This window comes from Pristis pectinata, chromosome 4 (genome assembly GCF_009764475.1).
Source record: "Pristis pectinata isolate sPriPec2 chromosome 4, sPriPec2.1.pri, whole genome shotgun sequence".
NCBI lineage: Eukaryota > Metazoa > Chordata > Chondrichthyes > Rhinopristiformes > Pristidae > Pristis > Pristis pectinata.
Window position 1 is genome coordinate 72,254,548 of NC_067408.1, and position 23,936 is coordinate 72,278,483.

General features: G+C 42.6%; 1 protein-coding gene across 6 annotated transcripts in view; it reads right to left on the minus strand.

The window, feature by feature from the left end:
* ofd1 (OFD1 centriole and centriolar satellite protein) overlaps nt 1-23,936 on the minus strand; it is a 72,786-nt gene that overhangs the window by 3,193 nt on the left and 45,657 nt on the right. For all 6 annotated transcript variants that reach the window (XM_052015139.1, XM_052015138.1, XM_052015136.1 and 3 more), the window contains 5 exons: nt 19,711-19,855; nt 12,879-12,976; nt 5,639-5,743; nt 875-1,071; nt 162-308 (listed from right to left, as the gene is read on the minus strand). In XM_052015139.1, coding sequence (XP_051871099.1) covers nt 162-308; nt 875-1,071; nt 5,639-5,743; nt 12,879-12,976; nt 19,711-19,855 — 692 coding nt within the window. The remainder of the gene's footprint in view (nt 1-161; nt 309-874; nt 1,072-5,638; nt 5,744-12,878; nt 12,977-19,710; nt 19,856-23,936) is intronic.

Here is a 23,936-nt window from a genome sequence, read left to right on the forward strand (position 1 = left end):
CTATTATTAAAACAGCCTAGTACCAATAATACAATAGTTTCTGCGATGGAATTAAAATTGAATTTGATATACAGATTTAAAAGCTGGCCAATTCTCAAGACCCCTCTCAGCTCTACCCCACCCACAAACTGGACATTCATTCATTAACACAATAGATTTACCTTATCCTGATGTTCTTCTTCCTTCTGCTGTTGAATTAGTTTCATATATTTCTCCAGCGGATCTGCACTTGAAGCAGGTAATTCTACAATTTCTGGAATCTGCTCCTCTGGGCTTTGTCTACCTTGGTCCATCATTAGGTTTTCCTCCTTCAAGTTTGTATAAAGTTGAAAATATTACATTCTGGATCACTGGGATCTCAATAATGTTATTATAAGACAGAACTTCTAAGAGAAGGATCAGTTTTGATTACTTGAACCTTTAGATTGAGAGTATGCACATTGTAAAAAGAGCAGACCACAGCAAAGACCCATTAAAGATACCATACAAATCGTTCCATTCCAAGCCACTCTCTTTACCCCCATCTTTCACTCTCTGCAACCATCTATCTATACTTGTGGCTGCTTTCTGCTAAATTTTTATCTATTAGCTTTAACACAAGGCTATTATGTGCTTCCAGAAATGCATTTTAAAACTTCTCACAAGTCTTTGCTCGCAGGCAATCTAAAGCACAAGCTGCACTGTTCTATACATGTTAACTTTTCACACTTGCTTCTCAATTCTTTATATGCTGGATGAGTTACAGGTCAGTCAGTTTCTTTGCTCTGAAATGCTTTCCAGTAACAGGAAGGCTCATCCATAATATACAAGAACAATATTGGAAATGGGCAGAAGGTTGATGTAAAATACAAAATTGCGTACTGGACAATGTTACCTCCTTTTCTTGCTCTAATTGTTCCAGTTCCTTCTGTTCTCTTTCACTTGATTCCTGGCTTTCCAAACATAGTTTCTCCTCATCCCTGTGTCTCTGATCTCCCCATTCGTTTTCTTTTATTCCTCGATTTCCCTCTTCTTCTCCGCTTTCTTCCTCTTCTCTGCTTTTTCCCTCTTCTTCAATCCATTCCAATTTACCTGTCCATCATAAAAATCTTATTAGGAGCCACACAGATGGATTTATTTTAATCAATTTGATTTTGCAGTTATCATATTCAATCTAAGGAACACATTTTGTGGATACCTTAGTTATTGTCACCAAAGGAAAGAAAATTCATTTATATGGCTTGAAAGCGAAGATAAAAAAGTGGCTACAGCTTGACTGTTTTTAAAGCCTGCTTGTTCCATTGACAAAACATCCATACAAAACTTTCAGCAGCCTGTACTTCTTCCATGAATGTTTATGCCTTTGTATAGTTAAAGAGTACAAACCAGAAGCACATACACGGTAGTGCAGAGGGGCGGCATGGTAGTGGAGTGGTTAGTGTAACGCCATTATAATGCAAGTGACCCGGGTTCGATTTCACTGCTGTCTGTAAGGAGTTTGTACGTTCTCCCCGTGTCTGTGTGGGTTTCCTCCGGGTGCTCCGGTTTCCTCCCACATTCCAAAGACGTACATGTTAGGAGCTGTGGGCATGCTATGTTGGCATCAGAAGAGTGGTGACACTTGCGGGCTGCCCCCAGCACATTCTCAGTAATGCAAAAAGACGCATTTCACTGTGTGTTTTGATGTACATGTGACTATTAAATTAATATCTTAAATACCTTGCATTTGAAGTTTAATACCTCCAAGTAGCATGGTCAGTTACCAACATCCAAGATGACTCATGTTTGCATTCCTCCAATTTACAACATTTCAAAAATATTTTTCTGCTAGCACAAGATGCCAAATCATAAGAAAAATTCCTGAACCAAAGAAACATTGAAGAATCACAAACCACTGGCTTGGAGAAAGCCACCATTAAATGAAATTGCACATGGAGGTAACAGGGCACGGTGAACCCAAAGGGTCTGTGACAATGCATTTTGAATTTTCTCACTTCACACTCATTGCCACACAGACATACAAAATAATAGCACTAAAGTTAAGAAATAGAATACTGCTTTGTTTGAAGATTTCTCTTAAAAGAAAGCTTTCTAACTGTACTACAGTAGAAGATGAAATAAAAATAGAAAATTCTGGAAATGCTCCGATTAGATAATATTTGTAGAGGAAAACAGAATAAACACTTTTGGTCAATTACCTTTCAACACAACATGTTGAATATTGTTCTTATGTTGTGGATTTAAAAGTCTCCCACAAGCCCAGCATTTATTGCCCATCCCTAACTCCCCCTTGAGAAGGTAATAGTGAGCTGCCTTCTTGACTGCTGCAGTTGTACTGGTGAAGATTCTCTCACAATGTTTTTGGGCAGGAAATTCCAGAACTTTGATCTAACAACAACAAAGGACCAGCTGTATATTTCCAAGTCAGGTTGGTGCACGACTTGGAGCGAAACTTGCAGATAGTGATGGATCCCAAGTGCCTGCAGTCCTTGTCCTGCTTGATGGTAGAATTTGCAGATTTGGAAGATACTGTTGCAGTTACATATTTTCTTAAAAATCATTTAAACAATACAATGAAATTGGCAGTATTAACATGCTTTCGCTATTATTCAGAAGAAAAGATGATGAAAGTGTAAGCCATGATGTTGGTTGCACTAGTTTCCTGTATGAAAGAACTGGCCAAGACATTAATTGCTACTAGCCTGGGATAATCAGGGGTGCAAGGTCCATGGTTGTGCCATGTCTTATATTGGAATTGACATAGAAGATAGCTAAGCCTCATAAACCTACTTCCTGTTAAGTGACAGCACATAATAATGACTGACCGCACCTGCTTTTACAGCATTGAAGGCCTTTAGAAAAAGACAGATGGCATATGATTAGCATGATCTGTGCTGCTGGGGTGCACAAAAGATCTTCCTGCCATTGATTCTTTCACCAAGACACTATTTTGATATCACTCCTGATATATTGAAACATCCCAAAGCATTGTCAACTTATTTGACCTTCATCATAAAATACAATGTCAAGTGACAGTGCCTAATCTTTTGATTATGCAAAATACTGCCTTCTGGATTCAACTTTAAGAATTTCAGGTAGTGATTCTATTCCTACTTACAACTTCTCCAGATGAATCACTTTTCCTGCTACCTTCTAGTTTCATCTTGCACCATAGTTCCTTTTGTTATTTAATCTCTCCTGTCTTCCACCATATCACAGATCTTAACATTTGATCTTTCCCTGCCTCTGTAAATTTGTTATACCTCCAGCTTTTTACAGTTTTGGTGCAAGGCTATTGACCCGAAATGTTTACTCTTTCTCTCTCAACAGATGCTGCTCATCTGCTGAGTATTTTCAGAACTATGGTTTTATTTCCAGCATCTACAGTACTTTGCCTTTGTTATCATTAACTTTATATTCATATGCCACTTACAGGTTTATGTAGACTGTGGCCTCCAAATTCTTTTGAAAGTTGGTATTGTAAAGAATATTTCTTATGTGCCCTTCATTTCTCCCTGAATTGATTTCTTATTAATCAAATAACTTGAAACCCAGATCCACTTACAGTCTACAAGCAGAATGTATTTGTTAATGTACAGTGGCATGCAAAAGTTTGGGCACCCCTGGTCAAAATTTCTGTTACTGTGAATAGCTAAGCGAGTAAAAGATGACCTGATTTCCAAAAGGCATAAAGTTAAAGATGACACATTTCTTTAATATTTTAAGCAAGATTACTTTTTTTATTTCCATCTTTTACGGTTTCAAAATAACAAAAAAGGAAAAAGGCCCGAAGCAAAAGTTTGGGCACCCTGCATGGTCAGTACTTAGTAACACCCCCTTTGGCAAGTACCACAGCTTGTAAACACTTTCTATAGCCAGCTAAGAGTCTTTCAATTCTTGTTTGGGGGATTTTCACCCATTCTCCCTTGAAAAAGTCTTCTAGTTCTGAGAGATTCTTGGGTCATCTTGCATGCACTGCTCTTTTAAGGTCTATGCACAGATTTTTGATGATGTTTAGGTTGGGTGACTGTGAGGGCCATGGCAAAACCTTCAGCTTGTGCCTCTTGAGGTAGTCCATTGTGGATTTTGAGGTGTGTTTAGGATCATTATCCTGTTGCAGAAGCCATCCTCTTTTCATCTTCAGCTTTTTTTTTTACAGACGGTGTGATGTTTGCTTCCAGAATTTGCTGGTATTTAATTGAATTCATTCTTCTCTCTAACAGTGAAGTGTTCTCCGTGCCACTGGCTGCAACACAAGCCCAAAGCATGATCGATCCACCCCCGTGCTTAACAGTTGAAGAGGTGTTCTTTTCATGAAATTCTGCACCCTTTTTTCTCCAAACTTTCCTGCGTCCTCACCACAAAATTCAGCGTTAGAAGTTTGCAAAGGAACATCTAAGTAAGCCCGATGCTTTTGGAAACAAGTCCTGTGGACTGATGAAGTTAAAATAGAACGTTTTGGCCGCAATGAGCAAAGGTATGTTTGGAGAAAAAAGGGTGCAGAATTTCATGAAAAGAACACCTCTCCAACTTTAAACACGGGGGTGGATTGATCATGCTTTGGGGCTTGTGTTGCAGCCAGTGGCACGGGGAACACTTCACTGGTAGAGAGAAGAATGAATTCAATTAAATACCAGCAAATTCTGGAAGCAAACATCTGTAAAAAAAAAAGCTGAAGATGAAAAGAGGATGGCTTCTGCAACAGGATAACGATGCTAAACACACCTCAAAATCCACAATGGACTACCTCAAGAGGCACAAGCTGAAGGTTTTGCCATGGCCCTCACAGTCCCCCAACTTATACATCATCGAAAATCTGTGCATAGACCTCAAAAGAGCAGTGCATGCAAAATGACCCAAGAATCTCACAGAACTAAAAGACTTTTTCCAAGGAAGAATGGGCGAAAATCCCCCAAACAAGAATTGAAAGACTCTTAGCTGGCTACAGAAAGCATTTACAAGCTGTGATACTTGCCAAAGGGGATGTTACTAAGTATTGACCATGCAGGGTGCCCAAACTTCTGCTTCGGGCCCTTTTCCTCTTTTGTTATTTTGAAACTGTAAAAGATGGAAATAAAAAAGTAATCTTGCTTAAAATATTAAAGAAATGTGTCATCTTTAACTTTATGCCTTTTGGAAATTGGGTCATCTTTTACTCGCTTAGCTATTCACAGTAACAGAAATTTTGACAAGGGGTGCCCAAACCTTTGCATGCCACTGTATTCTGTATTTTAATGGTACTTTCGTATTGTATGATGTGAACATACTTGTACAAGTTGGTTAGCAAAATACAGCAAAGGGATTATGAGTCAAAGCTACCCATTCTTCAGATCTTCAGAATCCATTCTGTGTGTGCAAGCTGAGCAGTGAATCTGCTCCATGCTAAATGATTTCCTGCACTTTGTATGAAAATGAATAAACCTATTTGTAGATGGGTGTCAAATGCAAGAGAATTGAGAATATTCATCATCCCTTGTAATATATTTGCAATAAAGGAATAGTGTTACCAAAATACTGCTGGATATTGATAAAAATGTCATGAATAAACTTAAAAGCTCAATTCTAAATATTAAAAATACAACTCCCTACCACTTTACCAAAAATCAATAAAACAGCCTACAATCTTATGCAACATACCACATGATGGCAGGAAACTCACATGCATCTGCTGGAGAGGAAATTATTTCTTGGTCTAGTGAAGAAACAGAGCCTTTATCCTCATTTTCCTCCCAGTATTTGTTAAGCATTGAAACGCCTTCTTGCACTGTAAGAAATACACAGAAGGTCCTTTGTGTGACTCTTATAATGACACAGAAAACTCAAAAGTAAAAGCAACAATGATAAAATATGAATTTCTAACCAGATTCTTTATCTACCCGTTAAAAAGCCCATCTACCATTCCTTTATCAAACAAGATTTGGATTTTAATCTTCAATAAACATCTAACCAGAAAACTTCCTCGAAAATTTTAACTGCCTGGGAAATTGGAAAATCTATTTTACTCTTTAACCAATGTAAATATCCCTGGACATCTGCCTTGCAAGTCTCTAGAGCAAAGCATTTCCTATTAATTACTCTTAAACGTCTGCACATTTACTTCAACAGTGGCACATCTGTGTTTGCCTTTATTTTCCTTTAAAATGTTAAGTCTATAAGGGTTACCCCTACAACTGCAGTGAGAATGACCAGATTCTCAGGAGGCTGCTAAATTGAACCTTAGCCTTCTCAGACATTCAGTCACCCAAGCCTTCATTGAGCAAGTATTGCCAATTCCTCGCCAGCTGCTTGATGAGGTAATGAACAGCTGCAAACTTGCAATTTCGCAGGGAAGAAAAACAAAAAGGGAAAGTTCATGTCAAGTGACTATGCTGACTGCTATCCCAAAGTCACTAACCATCCTCCTTGTTAAAGCAGGAAGTGTGATAGTAGGAAACAACAATTAGGAATCTAAAAAAAACTGGGGAAAGGGCAGATTTTTTTTCTTGCTAGACATGCACAATAGAAGACTAAATTACTCCAATCTTTTGTATAATTTCTACGCCTGACTCAGTTACTCCTTCACTCCTCTATTTAACATTTTTCAAAAAAAAATCCAAACATGTCATGCAATTAGTACATTACAATTGATATTTCCAGACAAACAAAAAAAACTCATTCTGTGCCAGATAATGACAAGATTAGGGCAGATTATGGAATTATCTCCCTGAACACAAATGGTTAAATGGGAAGCAAAAGAAACTCAGTGTGAAAGTACAGCTGTTAAAAATCACTAAGCAAAATCATTGGATAGTGTTGTTCCATGTCAGTGACTCCTGAAAGATGTATAACAGATTATGATACACAAGGAAACATTGCACCCATGAGTTGATTGAAAACATAACTTTTCACAGAAGCCAACAACCTAGGCCTGTATTACAAAATAATAACAAAGAAATAAAGCATTGATAGTATACAAAGTAATTAATACATGAGACTGCAACCTCTATATCAAAGAGGGACTAACCATGAAGCTAATTATGTGCTGACAAAAGTGGACAATTAGGGGGAAAAAAAATGTACAAATATTGGTAGTGCAATTGGACTTATTGTCAATTTACTCAGTTGACTGGAGAATGTACATTTGGTCCACTTTGACTATCTAAGGAATGTTCATAAACAGCAACCATCAGTGAAAGTTGGGGAATCTGTGAATGAAATAATTTAAATTATTTGAAAGTAGTTTTGGTAATTTGTTATGGTGGTAAGATTATTGATGGCATCCGTAGAAAGTATAACCTACAATCTCAGTAAAGTTATTTAGTTTCTAAAAGATTCTAGACATCTGCCTTGTCGTTAAACACAAAGTAAAACTTCCACGAGGGACAGAATGATTGGTAAAGATACTGTTGCTACAGACTCTGGCAACTGAAGCAGGAGTTAGAGTTTTGGATAAATAACGGCAAATCAGAAGCATGCCTTAAATCAGGTATATCGGCTAATGAGTGGGTAACAGAACATTGTGCCAGGAAACTAAATGTATAATGGGAATGGGTTCAGGATATTTGCAGGAACAGTCCTGCCTAAAAGCTGTGAGGCAGGAGCAACAGCAAAATGTGTGCCTACTAGGGTTCTATCAATAGACAGTAAATGAATCATTCACTGGAGGGAGGATCGAGGAAAAGGATGCAATGATTAATCAATTATTGAAAAAATTAGAAGAGTGATGTAAGCAAGCAGAGACAAAGGTGTAAAAATATTGCAATCACCCAAAACTAGGGGGAATGTCAGGGGAAGAGCCAGGCCAGAAAGTGCAGTGAAAGAAAGGAATGTTATAAAGGTCACATTTAAGGTTCTCCAAAAGAAAAAAACATGAAGTGGGAGATGATATCGAGTGCAAAAGGCAAGATGCAGAGCTTAAGGGCAGGGCCGCTAACATAAAGGAATGTTATCTTTAAATGATGCCTCCTGGAAATCCCTAAAATAGGGCAAGAGTGATGAATCTTCACATGATAATCTATTAGTGGGGGCAGTTACCCCACTGACCTCCAGCGACAAACAGATAACAGAGCAGGCTACAGGAATATCCACCCACCACTCATGAATTCATGCAGCATTGCAAATATGCTCCAGGGGTCCAACTGGAACACTCAAGTTTCTTTGCAAACTCCATACCTCAAAGGCAGGAGCTTTCAAAGATACTGCCTTGAATAACTCAGAGGCAATCACCCAAGTCTATATTTCTGGCAGCAGGAACTCAATGGAATTCATGAATGCGTTGAATTGGAAAGAAAGTGATTCTTTATGCTTTAGCATCCAAACCTTTTGGGGTTTTGCCTGCAGTTACAAAAAGAAGGAATACTTTCAAGGTCTGAAGGACCACATCCCATAGGTAGTGAGAAAAAGTGCTGGCAGTCCATGCACAGAAGTGGACAAGACTCACGAGAAACCAGGAGAAAATCTGCAATCCCTGTAGGTGGGCTCGGCGAGGTGTAATAATGAGTAATAGAATACAGGAATACTCCAAATTTAGTGGCTTAGAACCTTAATTGCTCAGTGTCTCCCAGGAGTTAGGAATAAAGATCAGATGTGGTTTGATCCTGAGGACATGAAATAATATGGAGGCAAGAGTTCCTTACAAGCTTTTGTGCACAGTTTGGAGACACCATCTGGGTAATGAATCTAAGCATACAAAAATGAAGGTGCTTGTGGCTAAACCATCCATTAAAACAAGAAACTCCAGTTCGTCAAAACAATAATGGAGATGATGAGAAAAGCTCAGGGGAGGTTAAATATATCTCTGCTGCAACTGTGGAGGAAAGGAACATTTTGCCAAGGACTGCCAAAAGCCAACAAAAAAAAAAATCAGACCTGGGGAAATACAAATACAACAGAGGTCCCCATTGTGCCCTCTAGCTCCGCCAATGAGATGATCCAGTTGTTAATACAGGCAATACAGCATCTTGCAAAGCCATTAGTTGACATAATGTGTGTGACAAGCAGTACTCCTCATGACCAGAGTAATCAGCAATAAAGGGGCTGGACCCAGCCTAAATAACTGTGTTCACTCAGATACGATAATTAGAGACGACCATGCATTAAGATATTGTAGAGGGAAGGTCAAGAGAATACATAGTTACAGAACAGTGAATCCCATTTTCTCCTCCATGTCCTGTTGAATTCACTATACTTTATTAGGCTTCTCAAGAAATGAACAAGCTGTGATGCTGTGGCATCTCAGCATTTAAATTTTAAGATGGAACCCCTTCATCCATTAACCGTAGGAAAGTATAAATAAGATGAACATAGCTTCAGTTCTTGGGATTGGTGAATAAAAGCAAGTAACAAGGATGGACAAGGTAGAGACAAGCTGAAACGAATTATTTCAATCAGAGTTCCAGGTCTCTGGTCTTTCCTGAGATGAACTGGTTTTTCCTGAGAAGTTATCAAGGATTATGCTGCCATGGTGTAATTTACTCTGAAAAGGGAAAAAGTGGGAATGGGATTTCAGAATTTTTAACAAGAGTGTGGGACCTACATGTGGCTCTGGCATTCAGGGCATTAAACAGAAATCAATCTTTTTGTTCAAGATGGCTACTATTGACGCTCACCTTAGTGAAGTATTCATGCAAGAGAAACATGCCAAACCCATGCTAGTAGCAGCTACCTCAAAAGTGTTAACAGTGGTCGAATGATGTGGCTCAATGATGAGCAATACTTATTGGCAGTGTACTGAGCTGTTAAAGATTTCAAACCATTCACTGTGATTGGTCGTTCATCTGCTAAGAGATTGTTGACCAGGAGGTTGCAGGGCAGACGGTAAACCATGCACAGATTTGGAAGTGGACACCCCTGCTACCAGGAATTAGCCTAACCTGAAGGTGGAGCAGTTAAGCAATATGGCAGAATTAGCCATTGTGGGCAGGCACGGTAGTGTAGTGGTTAACGTAACGCTATTACAGTGCCAGAGACCTGGGTTCAATTCCGGCCACTGTCTGTAAGGACTTTGTATGTTCTCCCAGTGTCTATGTGGGTTACCTCCGGGTGGTCCAGTTTCCTCCCACATTCCAAAGATGTACAGGTTAGGAAGTTGTGGGCATGCTATGTCAGCGCCAGAAGTGCGGTGACACTTGCGGGCTGCCCCCCAGAACACTCAACGCAAAAGATGCATTTCACTGTGTGTTTTGATGTACACATGACTAATAAAGGTATATCTTATCTTATCTTAGCCTTTGTGTTCCATCTCTCTCATACTTTGTGTTCAGATTCTACATTTATGTCCAACTCTGGTATAGAATATTTCACTGTTTCAAAGGGCAGGATTTAAAATCAGTTAGTGGAAAGCTGCTGTTAACAGCCCCATTATTAAAAACCATAGGGGAAGTGACAAAACAACACCTAGACACTTTATATTTAAAGGGTTAATGCCTAGAGTAAAGATGAAACTGATGCAAAAGGAATCAGCAGGCAGATGAATTTGTAAAGCCCAGGGCAGAAAAGGATTTTACGAGGATCCATTTGAGTAATGACTCATGAAGGCAACTATGTCAGACAGGGAGGATATACTCAAACTCTCACTGGACCCGATGGAAGTACAGATCAAAGATGTAGTGATTCTTGTAGTTTTTAGTTTCAACGAGCATCAGATACACATTGAAGGGCAATACAGCAGCTTGAATACAACTAGAATTGAGGGACTGCTACTGAAAGGAAATAGCTGCGTAATATCAGAGGGGTACAAAGAAGAATTCATGAGATAAGCTCACAGAAATCCAGCTGTAGGACATCCAGAGCCTGAGACTACCTAGGGAAGTAGGTGGAAGGGAATTTGACAACTTTCAGCATCTGGCTCACCAGGTGCCAATAGAGTCCAGAGAAATGATACTGAGGTGATAAAAAAAAATCATTAATAATTTGTGTTAAGCTTTAATTTTCTTAAAAAGGATGCCAACATATCGTTCAACCAGGTGGATGAAAAAGTTCCAAGTAGCCAACAGGAGACCAGGGATGTTGAGAGGGCTGCCTGAGGCCTGTGCAAAGGGGACAGATGCCTTCATGAGGAAAGATGTCGAAATATACCCCCCAAAGATTCAGTGATCACAAAGAATGGAATAATTCACAACAAGATATTTCAATAAAGGGCACATAGAGAATTAGTATGTTCTGTTCATAAGTTAAATAACAAAAGCATAAATACTGCACTGTTGTAGAACATGGAAACAATACGGCTGAGAACAACATAACAGGCAGTAATATAATCAGCAGACAGCATGACACAAGGACTGACTGACCTCCCAAAGAATGCTTCTCGACAAGAGGATGGATGTGATACAACTATTCATGGTCTCTTCTGTTCTTGAAAGGTGATTGTAACTGATATACAGTTACTGGAAGAAGCATGTTTTTGGGACAATGTTAAAATTATGCTACAATAGCAGTTAGGAAAGGGAAAATTAAAAGATCCAGAGGCCAGACTTGCAAATGACATTGTATTTTGTTGCAAACAATAGGGATTCCCTAACTAGTTCAGAATGGTGAATCAATCAATTGTTCATGAATGGCCAAAAGGCTTCAGGAAGTGATAAAATGACAAAATGCAGTCTGCAAGATAATGGGGAGATCCCAAGGAATACTTCAAGTACATAAGGGAAGACCTGCCCTTCATTGGAAAAGGGGTCAACCAATAGACTGCTTTCCTCTGTCCTGATTAATGTACCATTTTAATTGATCCTGCTTCACTTCATTGTGCTCTTACATATTTCCTATATCTATTAAGTTCCTGGCAGTCTTCCCTGTGCCTTCCCCCATACCTATGAAGAACTGTACAATGATATGAGGTTTTAAATAATGCCCATGGTACTACACTTCAGTGACATTCCTTTCCTGCATGAGTTATGTCCACCAGGTTACCTATGGTCAATTGGTATTGAAAATGATAAAACTGGCAAAAGGGGAAAGAAATGGTGAATGGGATTAATGAGGGAACAGTTAAGAAGTGAATGAGGATCTGGGAGAGTGGATTGGTATGGGGGGGGGCGGGGGTGGGGGTGGTGGGGGAAGGTGGGGGGTTGTCTACCTGGAACTAAATGGAAATAGAAAGCATGTAAGAACACAATGAGGTGAAGGGGTATCAATTAAGATGGTATATTAATCCGGACTGAGGAAAGCTGAGCAAGACATGAATTATAAATTAAATCCCCAGCAACAAGGATAAGGTGAAGCTATTCAAACAACTGGAGGTGGGAAAGTATGGAACAAAATTATAAATGATATTGCATATGCCTTTTATAGGAGTTAGATGTTTGCTCGGATACAGAGTGGCTTAAAAGATATAGAAAACAACTGAATCCCAACTTTGATGAACGAGACTATGATTGAAAGGTACTTTGTAGACAGGAACACCACTAGGTTGGGGGTGGGGGGGGGGGGGGGGATAGGTGTAGCTCGAATAGGTATAACGGTCTCCTTATTTACTTTGAAATATTGTGCTCCCGCTTCTTTTTTTGACTTGCATCCTTGCCTCTGCATTTAATATTGTTTCTGTATACACCGTGAGGTACAATTTTATAAATCTAGTGGTAGACTAGATTAGTTATATTAGTGGAAGACGTGGTAAATCTAGCATGCATTATCCAGTTCTTTGTAAACAAAAAATAAAGTCATTTGAATTCACAAGCTCCTAGTCTTCACCAGTTGTCTTTTCTTTCCCCTTGTTATGATCACCTAGTTCAAGCAATTCACCTGGCTTCCCATTGCACTTCTATTGAACGGTCATAATTTAAAATATTAACTTTCTTTTATTGTTTTTAATTGTTGCCTGATTAGATGTGCATTTCCAGATTTCACTTTATAAATTCAGCCTGTGAAGTTTTCTTTTTATCTGTAAAATTCTACAGACTTCCTTAGCCAAATTCTTAACTTACTGATTTCACAATGATTATCTGGTTGATCAAGCGGTTCTTCAAACCTTGGAATTGTTGAAGGCATAGACACAGGATTATCAATCTGATGAATTTCTGACCTGCAAGTTAATTAGAAAGAAAAATAACAAGGAAGATAGTTACTGCTATTAAAGTAGAAATATGTTAACAAAGGTAAAAGATTAACTTCATCATTTCCATTATAAAATTGTTGTAGCGGTTGCTACCGCGGAATAAAACAAGACTCTACTCGGAGGATTGCCAAACAGAACTGGTTTATTTTCCCGCCTTGCGCAGGCCTTTTAAGGAAGAATGTTCCCGCCCAAAACAACCGGTAATGACGTAAGTCCTACGTCATCAGGACTTTCCCGTGCGCGGGTTCTCCCCGTCGCTCGGAAAGACGAGGCCCGCCGCCATCTTGGGCCTCGTCGCCCCGACACCGCGCGACCCGACTGCCGAGCCGGTTCGCCCGACTAGACGGTGAGTCGCCACACAACCCCCCCCAGAACCGGCAATACAGTCCCCAAGGTCCGTGGGCTGTGCCAGCTGCCACTTAGGGGGGTGGCCTCTGCGTTGCGGCGTGGCAACCTCGACAGGCTGTTGCAGATCCAAATGGGCCGGTTTGAGGCGGTCCGCCGTGAAAACCTGTTCCCTGCCTCCAATGTCCAAAATAAAAGTGGATCCGTTATTCCGTATGACTCGGAACTGTCCCTCGTATGGTCGTTGCAATGGCGCCCGAGATGTGCCCCTGCGAACGAAAACAAACTTACAGTCCCGTAGTTCCTTGGGCTGGCAGGATGGGGCTTGACCGTGCCGTGAGGTGGGAATCGGGGCCAAGTCGCCAAGCTTCTCGCGCAGTCTTTGTAGGACTGCTGGGGGTTGTTCCCCTTGGTCCCGAAGGGCAGGTATGAAATCCCTGGGGACAACTAGTGGCGCCCCGTATACAAGCTCAGCTGACGAAGTGCGGAGGTCTTCTTTGGGGGCAGTGCGTATGCCGAGCAGGACCCAAGGCAGCTCGTCAACCCAGTTAGGACCCTTCAGGCGGGCCATCAAGGCCGATTTCAGATGGCGGTGAAAACGTTCCACCAACCCGTTTGATTGAGGATGGTAGGCCGTGGTGGTGTGCAGCTGCGTCCCTAGCAGGTTCGCTAATGCAGCCCAGAGACTGGAAGTGAATTGGGTGCCTCTGTCTGAAGTGATGTGGGCCGGAACGCCAAAACGTGAGACCCAAGTTGTGAGCAGCGCCCGGGCGCAGGAATCAGTGGTGATGTCAGTCAGGGGGGTTGCCTCAGGCCACCTCGTGAACCGGTCCACGATGGTAAGGAGGTACCGGGCTCCTCTTGAAACCGGCAGAGGGCCCACGAGGTCGACGTGTATGTGGTCGAACCTCCTACGGGTAAGCTCGAACTGCTGTGGTGGGACCTTGGTGTGTCGCTGGATTTTTGACGTCTGGCAGTGCGGACAAGTCCTGGCCCACTCACTGACCTGTTTGCGCAGGCCATGCCAGACAAACTTGCTGGCGACCAGTCGGACAGTAGATCTGATGGACGGGTGCGCCAACCCATGTACTGAGTCAAAAACGCGTCTCCGCCAGGCTGCAGGGACTATAGGGCGGGGCTGACCAGTCGCAACGTCGCAAAGTAGGGTCCGCTGACCTGGACCAACCAAGAAATCTCGGAGCTGCAGACCCGAGACTGCGGTTCTGTAGCTGGGCAGTTCGTCGTCGGCTTGCTGTGCGTCAGCTAGGGCCGTGTAGTCGACACCCAAGGATAGGTTGCGGATGGTTGGTCTGGAAAGTGCCTCAGCAACGACATTATCCTTTCCGGAGACATGTTGGATGTCAGTTGTGAACTCGGAAATGTAGGATAAATGTCTCTGCTGACGAGCTGACCAGGATCAGAGACCTTGGAGAAGGCAAAGGACAGAGGCTTATGATCGGTGAAAGCGGTGAAAGGCCTGCCTTCTAGAAAGTATCGGAAATGCCGGACCGCCAGATACAGCGCTAGAAGTTCCCGATCAAAAGCGCTGTACTTCAGTTCGGGCGGTCTAAGGTGCTTGCTGAAAAATGCCAAGGGTTGCCAGCGGCCTTCGAGTAGCTGTTCCAGTACCCCACCCACCGCGGTGTTGGACGCGTCTACCGTGAGGGCAGTCGGGACGTCAGTCCTGGGGTGTACCAGCATCGTGGCGTCTGCCAGGGCGTCTTTGGCCTTAAAGAAAGCAGCCGCAGCCTCGTCAGTCCAGGTGATGTCCTTGCCCTTACCAGCCAGCAGCGAGAACAGAGGGTGCATGATACGGGCTGCTGCAGGGATGAAACGATGGTAAAAGTTGACCATCCCAAGGAATTCCTGTAGGCCTTTGACTGTGTCAGGGCGGGCAAAATGGCGGATAGCATCCACCTTGGCGGGTAGGGGTGTTGCCCCGTCGCTGGTGATTTTGTGGCCGAGGAAATCGATAGAGTCAAGTCCGAATTGGCACTTGGACGGGTTGATCGTGAGGCCGAAATCACGGAGGCGGGAATACAGCTGGCGGAGGTGGGAAAGGTGTTCCTGGCGGTTACGGCTGGCGATCAGTATGTCGTCCAAGTAAATGAACACGAAGTCCAGGTCTCGGCCTACCGCGTTCATCAGCTGCTGGAAGGTCTGCGCGGCGTTCTTAAGGCCGAACGGCATCTGAAGGAATTCGAACAGGCCGAATGGGGTGATAATCGCAGTTTTGGGGACGTCATCCGGATGGACCGGGATTTGGTGGTATCCCCTAATGAGGTCCACCTTGGAAAAGATGCGGGCCCCATGTAAGTTCGCTGCGAAGTCCTGGATGTGAGGGATGGGATAGCGGTCCGGGGTGGTGGCATCATTCAGCCTGCGGTAGTTGCCGCAGGGCCTCCACCCTCCGGTGGCTTTGGGGACCATGTGCAGGGGGGAGGCCCAGGGGCTGTCTGACCTGCGAACAATCCCCAGCTCCTCCATGTGACGGAACTCTTCCTTTGCCAGGCGGAGCTTGTCTGGAGGTAATCGTCGTGCTCGGGCATGAAGGGGTGGCCCTGTGGTAATGATGTGGTGTCGTACCCCGTGTGTGGGCCTAGAGTTTGTAAACGAAGGTGCCAAAATCGATGGGAATTCGGCTAGGAGCTTGGCGAAATCGTCGCCAGAAAGGGAAATGGAGTCCAGGCGCGGGGCTGGTGGGCTGATTTCTCCCAGGGGATAGGTCCGGAGAGTGCTAGAGTGGACTAACCGCTTCCTTCGCAGGTCGACTAACAGGTTGTGGGCCCGAAGGAAATCGGCTCCTAGGAGTGGTCGGGCGACGGTGGCAAGGGTAAAGGTCCAGGTAAAACGGCTGCCGCCAAAGTGTAATTGAAGCGTACGGGTGCCGAAAGACCGTATCGTTGTACCGTTGGCGGCATTGAGTAGAGGACCTGGTGGCCTGTCACGAGTGTCGCGGCCTGTCGGGGGCAAAATACTGACCTCCGCTCCAGTATCAACGAGGAAACGCCGTCCAGATTTCTTGTCCTGAACGAATAGGAGGCTCTGTCGGCGGCCAGCCGCCGTAGCCATCAGCGGCGGCTGGCCCTGGCGTTTCCCTGAAACTTGCAGGGTGGGCAGCATCGACGGGCCTCCGCACCCCACCTCTGATGGTAGAAGCACAGCTGGTCACCCGTGTCATCGTCTGCGTTCCTGGGGCGTGGTTGCTCGGTTGCTGGGGCCGGGCGAGGCGGGCATTGGGCTTGCGGCCTGGTGATTTGACTAACGGACGAACCGCTCTCGCGCTTGGCCCTCCACAGAACATCTGCCCGGGCGGCCACCTCACGGGGGTTGCTGAAGTCGGCGTCAGCTAACAACAAGTGGATGTCATCAGGGAGCTGTTCGAGGAAGGCCTGTTCGAACATCAGGCATGGCTTGTGACCCTCGGCCAATGCCAGCATCTCATTCATTAGGGCGGATGGGGATCTGTCCCCCAGGCCGTCCAGATGAAGCAGGCGGGCGGCGCGCTCACGACGGAAGAGGCCGAAGGTCCGGATCAAAAGGTCTTTGAAAGCCGGGTACTTATCTTCCTCCGGAGGCGACTGGATGAAGTCTCCAACCTGGGCGGCTGTCTCCTGGTCCAGAGAGCTAACCACATGGTAGTACTTCATGGAGTCGGAGGTGACCTGCCGAAGGTGGAATTGCGCTTCGGCCTGGTCAAACCAGACGCTGGGCCGAAGTGTCCAAAAGGTGGGCAGCTTGAGGGCCACTGCATTGGCTGCTGCGCTGTCGTTCATTTCGCGGGTCCAAAAGCCGTTTGGACTGTCGGGGTCACCAATGTAGCGGTTGCTACCGCGGAATAAAACAAGACTCTACTCGGAGGATTGCCAAACAGAACTGGTTTATTTTCCCGCCTTGCGCGGGCCCTTTAAGGGAGAATGTTCCCACCCAAAACAACCGGTAATGACGTAAGTCCTACGTCATCAGGACTTTCCCGCGCACGGGTTCTCCCTGTCGCTCAGAAAGACGAGGCCCACCGCCATCTTGGGCCTCGTCGCTCCGACGCCGCGCGACCCGACTGCCGAGCCGGTTCGCCCGACTAGACGGTGAGTCGCCACATTGTGTTAAAATATTCATACCAACGAATAGTGTTTACCTGATTTAGTAAAAAAAAAGCAATGATTTTAAACTACCTTCAAAATTAAATCTCAGATCGCTAAAAAAATGTGGATCCCAATTAAGAGTTAATTTTCATGTCAATGAATGTTAATGCATTTTACTGCAGTGAGAAGCCTTGGTATCAATCTCCCCAACTCTAGATACACAATGATCAAGGAAACAGAATACATGAATGCAAGAGAATTCCATACAACTTACAGATGAATATTAGATACAACATTTTATTAACTGGGCCAATTAGTGCAATCCTGGAAATAGTCTACTACCCATTTCGCCTTTGAAATGCAAAGTAGGATTATTAAAATATTACTGTAATGTTTGACGTGATGGCAATATCATCAGGGATGCAAACATCACACCATTATGGTGCAATAGTAAACAGGAAAGGTCTGCACTGTCTCCTTAAAAGTTGTACAGTTTTATGGTGGTCAGAAATGCCTGTGGTACAAAGGCCACTGTAAAGACTGCCTTTTGGGTGTCAAGCAAATGAAAATGCAGCTGTGTAGGGTTTGAAGTATAAAATGCCAAAATATTTTAATTTTGAAGGTTTTAAAACTATTTAGAGTATAAAGTGTTCTACAAGAATCTTTGGTTCAAGTAATATTGAAAAGGTAGAAGTTTTATTTTTATCTGTACAAAAATCAAAACCAGAAATTAAAATACTCAAGCTAAAACCATTTGCTCACCTTAACACAAGCAAATAAATTTAATTTTCTTTTTTTGTGCCAGTGCACTACTAATATCAAATTAAGTAATACAGATCAGGTACAAATATGGGAAGTTTTCTTACTGATGGAATCAGGTGAATAGTCTATGCTCCATTTGTTAACTTCTAGTACTGCTTATTATTTAACTGCCACCCATTCCTTCCCCTTAGTACTGCCATTTTGAGTGGAAGGAGGAAAATCAGAAGACAATCAAGCGGAGTCAACTTGGTTTGGTGAAAGTGAAATTGTGTTCGACAAATTTGCCTGAGTCTTTTTTTTAAGGATATAACAAATGCGGTAGATAAAAAGGAACCTGTAGATGCGATGTAATAGGTTTCCCAAAGACATTCGATCAGATGTCTGCTAAAAGGTTACTGCACAAAATAAGAGCAGGGTAATACAAGGACGGACATGGGACTGGCTAACTAACAGAAAATAATCTGTCAGGATAAATTGATAATTTTCAGACTCGCAATCAGCAACTCGTGGGGTGCCAGGGAGATCTATGCTGGGTTCTCAACTGTTTCAATCAATATTAATGACATGGATAGAGGGCACAAAGAGCCTGTAAAGGGATCTATATAGGTTAAGTGAGTGAGCAAGTGGGAAAATGTGAGGTCATCCACTTTGGAAGACTGAACAAACAAATCATCATTTAAATAGACTGAGATTAGAAAATGTAGCAGTACAAAGCTCCAAATGCAGGAAACACAAAGGTCACTATGCAGATAAAGCAAGTAACTAGAAAAGCTAATGAAATGTTCTCCTTTGTTGAAAGGTATGGGTTTGGAGAATAAAAGTAGGGACATTTTGGTGCAACTTTGGTGCACTGCAGAGACTGCACCTGCAGTACCACTTGCAGCTCTGGCCTCCATATTTAAGGAAGGAATATTTGCATTGGAGACAGTGCAGAGAAGGTTCACTCTGTTAATTCCCGAGACAAAAGAGTTGACACGTGAAGAAAATTTGAGAAGGCTCAGTCCATACTTGCTGGATTTTAGAAGAATTACACATGACCTTATTGAAACACACAAGACTCTGAGGGAGACTGTTAGGGTGTATGCCAAGAGGATGTTCCCTTAGTATAGGTATCTAGAAAAAGGGGGCATAGTTTCAGAGAAGGGATCACCAGTTTCAGATGGAGATGAAGAGGAATTTCTTCTCCTAGAGCCTCATGACTTTTTGATTTCTCCACCCCTGACAGCTGTGGAGGCAGAAACTGATGGATTTTGGACTACAAGGGAGTCAAGGGGAAAGTACAGGAAAGTAGAAATGAGGCTAAGATTGGATCAGCCATGGTCTTAATGAATGGCTGAGCAGACTCCAGGGGCCTACTAGCCACCTCCTGCTCCTGTTACTTATGTTCTGTTCAGACTTCCTAGTTACTTCATTGTTTAGTTTTAAAACTGAATTGTGATTTACATATCCAATACTACAGAATAATTTACAAAAAGACTTTAGGAACATCCATTGAATAGTCTAGATTTTTACCTTTCATTAGCATCACAGATGATGGATAAAGGACAGTTTGCAGTATTGACATCTGGAAAGACACAGGATTGTACTTCATTGGTTGTAATTGATGTCTGATGTTCAGATACATTGGCAACACACACCAGAAATGACCCATCCTCACCTTTTTTAAAAGAAAAGATGTCTTTATTAGCACACATGCAGATGTTAATGACTATTCTAAAATACTTCACGATTTATTATACTTAAAAGATTAAACTTAAAATATTCAAAATATATAGTCTGGATATTGATAATTCCTTCTCATTTCCTTTCATTCAGAACAAGACCTTTCCCAAAAAAAAGAAAAAGATCTAATCAAAATTGCAAGACAATCTACAAACAAGCAAAGTTTCTATTTTATTTTCATTCTAATTATGTTTTATTTGGTGGAGAGTTAAGATTCCAAAGGATGCAATAATACTATTACACCAGCAGCAGTGGGTTTCCAATAAAACATAAAAGTGGTAGCCTGTATTAGTACAACTGACAAAAAGAAAGTACGAGAAATGTTCAGCAGGTTTGAAGAGAGAGCAAGAGTTAAACTTTCAGATCAATTATCTTTCTGATGCAAGATCTTCAACACAAATCATCAACTCTGTTTCTCTCACCACAGATTCTGTGCTAAAATTTGCTCAGTTTAAGGGTGAGAGGTTGAGAATAAAATACCTTGTCAATATCTTAAGGAAAATCCCAGGAGGTTCTAAAGTGATATCAAGAGTAAAAGGATGGCCAGGGAGAGAGTAGATCCCCTTAGAAATCAGCAGGGCTGTCTATGTCTTCAGCTGCAGGAGATGGGTGTGATTTTTAATGAATTCTTCTCAGTGTTTACTGAGAAGATCATCGTGGTTGCTCAAGAGATAAAGGAAACTAGTGGAGATGTTTTGGAGGACATTTATATTACCAGGGAGGAGGTGCTTGCAGCCTTACAGCGCATTAAGGTGGATAAATCCCCAGGGCCTGACCGAGTTCATCCTCAGACTTTGTGGGAGGCTAGGGAAGAAATTGCGGAGGTCCTTGCTAAGATATTTGCTTCATCTTTAGCCATTGGTGAAGTTCCCGAAGAATGGAAGATGGCTAACGTTGTTCCTTTGTTTAAGGAGGGTAGCAAGGACAAGGCAGGACGAGCCTGACATCAGTAGTATAGAAGTCACTGGAGGGAATTCTGAGGGACAGGATCTACCAGCATTTTTACAGACAGAGTCTGATTAGGAGGAGTCAGCATGGCTTTGTGCAATGGAAACCTTTCAGAGGTTTTTTTTTAAAAGAGGTAAGCAAAAAGATAGATGAAGGTAGGGATGTTGTCTATTTGGACTTTAGCAAAGCGTTCAACAAGGTCCCGCATGGAGGCTGCTCTGGAAGGTTAGGTCCCACGGAATCCAGGGAAAGCTAGTTAGGTGGATTCAAATTTGGCTCCGAGGTAGGAAGCAGGGGGTGGTGGTTGAAGGTTGTTTCTCGGAATGGAGGCCAGTGACTAATGGTGTGCCTTAGGAGGTCAGTGTTGGGACCCTTGTTATTTATGTAAATGATCTGGATGTGAATGCACAAAGCTTGATCAGTAAAGATTTTGATGAATAAGGATAAAGGGCATGCACAGAAATAAACAGTAGAATCCGAGGAGAATTGATGAGAAAGTAGGGATAATTTAAAAAAAAATTTAATGGGTGGTTGGTAGTCAGCACAGACTCATTGGGTTGAAGGGCCTGTTCCTGTTTTTAGCTAGGTGGACAAGAGTTTGAGGTTAAAAAAAAATGCTTCTGAGGGGATGCAGAAACACAGCTGAATTGTGTAGAGTTTGGCAGGGATGGGGTAAAGATGTGATGACTTTAGTGAGGATCCAGATATTGTTACATGCAAGAAAAAGTTAGCTGAGTTTCACACAATTGGAAATTTGGCAGTTGTTGAACTTCAAAACCTTCTAAGCTATGGGGAACAGTGCAATTCTCCAAGGCTTGTTAAACAGGCCCAAAATCGTGACTTCTACAACATAGAAGGGACAAAGTTAGCAAGCACCACCACCTGTCCGGTCACAAGTCATATCGATATTCTAACTAGGAAATACAAATTCTTTCCTGGATCTAAATACTGGAACCCCTACTAATTGGTACTATGACACTATCCTTACTACAAAATCCAGACTGGTTCAAAAAAGTAGTTCATCACCACCTTTTCAAAGGCAATTGGGATGGGCATTAAATCCTGGCCTTGCCACAAACTAATTAAAAACAATTTAAGTGGATGGCTAGATTTAAGAACCTGTATAGCTGAAGAAGTGGAGAGGAGGCTCAGAATCATATGTTCTTTGTCATAACCTCGCTCAATGTGAGCAATCACTGCTGAATCCACTAAAGGAGAATAATGGGGTTAAGTTTTGATCACGTACGGTTAGAGTGGAGATGTTCAGTGAGAAGGAAATGCACTCAGTCCCAAATAACTTGTATGTGAAGTTGTTGTCCATGCTTATAGGAGAAATGATGAATGCCAACGTGTTGCTTGTTCTTGCAAAATACCTGTGCTATAACTGTCTTTATCAATAGCTTTCATTATTTTCACCCATATATCCATATATTTTGAGTAGTATTATTTCAAATTAAAACACACTTCATCATTGTTAAATGGGTTTTACAATTTCTCAGACAGACCACAAGATGGAGCACTACATTACAAATGAGGTAAAGTCAACCAAAACTTACTGATGGAACAGACTATAAGCCTGCCTTTTATAATTCAGAAGAAAATTGTTTTTTTCAAAGAACATAGAACACTACAACACAGGAAAAGGGCCTTCAGTCCACAATATTGTGCCAAATTAATTAAATTAGTAATTAAATGGCTAACTAATCTCTTCGACCTGCACAATGTCCAAATCCCTCCATTCTCTGCACATACATGTGCCTATCTAAGAGCTTCTTAAACATATTTGTATTTGCAAATACTTATTCGTATTTACCTCCACTACCACCCTGGCAGCACATTCCAGGAACCCACCACTCTGTGTAAAAAAAACTTGCCTTGCACAACTCCTCTGAACATACCCCCTCTCACCTAAAATGCATGCCCTCTGGTATTAGACATTTCAACCCTGGGAATCAGATACCAGCTGTCTACTCTATCTATGCCTCTCATAATCTTATGAACTTCTACCAGGTCTCCCCTCAGCCTCTGCCACTCCAGAGAAAACAACCCTAGTTTGTCCAATTTCTCATAGCATATGCCCTCTAATCCAGGCAGCATCCTGGTAAATCTCTTCTGCACCCTCTCCGCCTCCACATCCTTCCTATAATGGGGTGACCAGAATTGAATGCAATGCTCCAGAAGAGGCCTAACTATAAAGCTGTATCATAACTTCTGACTCTTGAACTCAATGCCTCGACTAATGAAGGCAAGCATTCCGTTCACCTTTTAACCACCCTATCAACCTCTGCAGCCACTTTCAGGGAGCTATGGCCTTGGACCCCAAGATCCCTCTGTACGTTACATTTTAATTCAATTTTTCAGGATCTGAGTGTTACTGGTATTTATTGCCAATTTTTAGTTGCTCTTGAGAAGGTGGTGGTGAGCCACCTTCTTGAACCACTGCAGTTCTTCTGGTAAAGGTACTTCCACACTGTTGTTGGGTACAGAGTTTCAGGAGTTATAGCAGGTACTGACGAAGGACTGGTGATACATTTCCAAATCAGGATTTTGTGTGACTTGCAGGGGAACTTGTTGGTGGTCCCCATGTGCATGCTGCTCTTATTGTTCTTGGCAGTAGAGATCACAGGTTTGGGAGGTGTTGTCAGAGTAGATTAGGTGAGTAACCTCAGTGCATTTTGCAGATCGTGCACACTGCAGTCATTGTTCACATGTGGTGGAGGAAATGAATGAGGGTAGTTGATTGGGTCAATCAAGTAGGCTGTTTTGTCCCAGATGATGTTGATTAGGTGACACAGTGGGTAGAACTGCTGCCTCACAGCTCCACCGATCAAAGCTCAATCCTGACCTCCAGTGCTGTCTATGTGAAGTTTGCACATTCTCCCTGTGACCATGACTGTTTCCTCCACGTGCTCCAATTTCCTCCCACACTCCAAAGACAGTCTGGTTGATAGGGACAATTTACAGTGGTCAATTAACCTATTGTGTAAGTGAGTGGTAGAATTTGGAGAACTTGATGGGATTGTGCGGAAAGTAAAATGCAATTGGTGTAGGATTTGTCTGAATGTGTG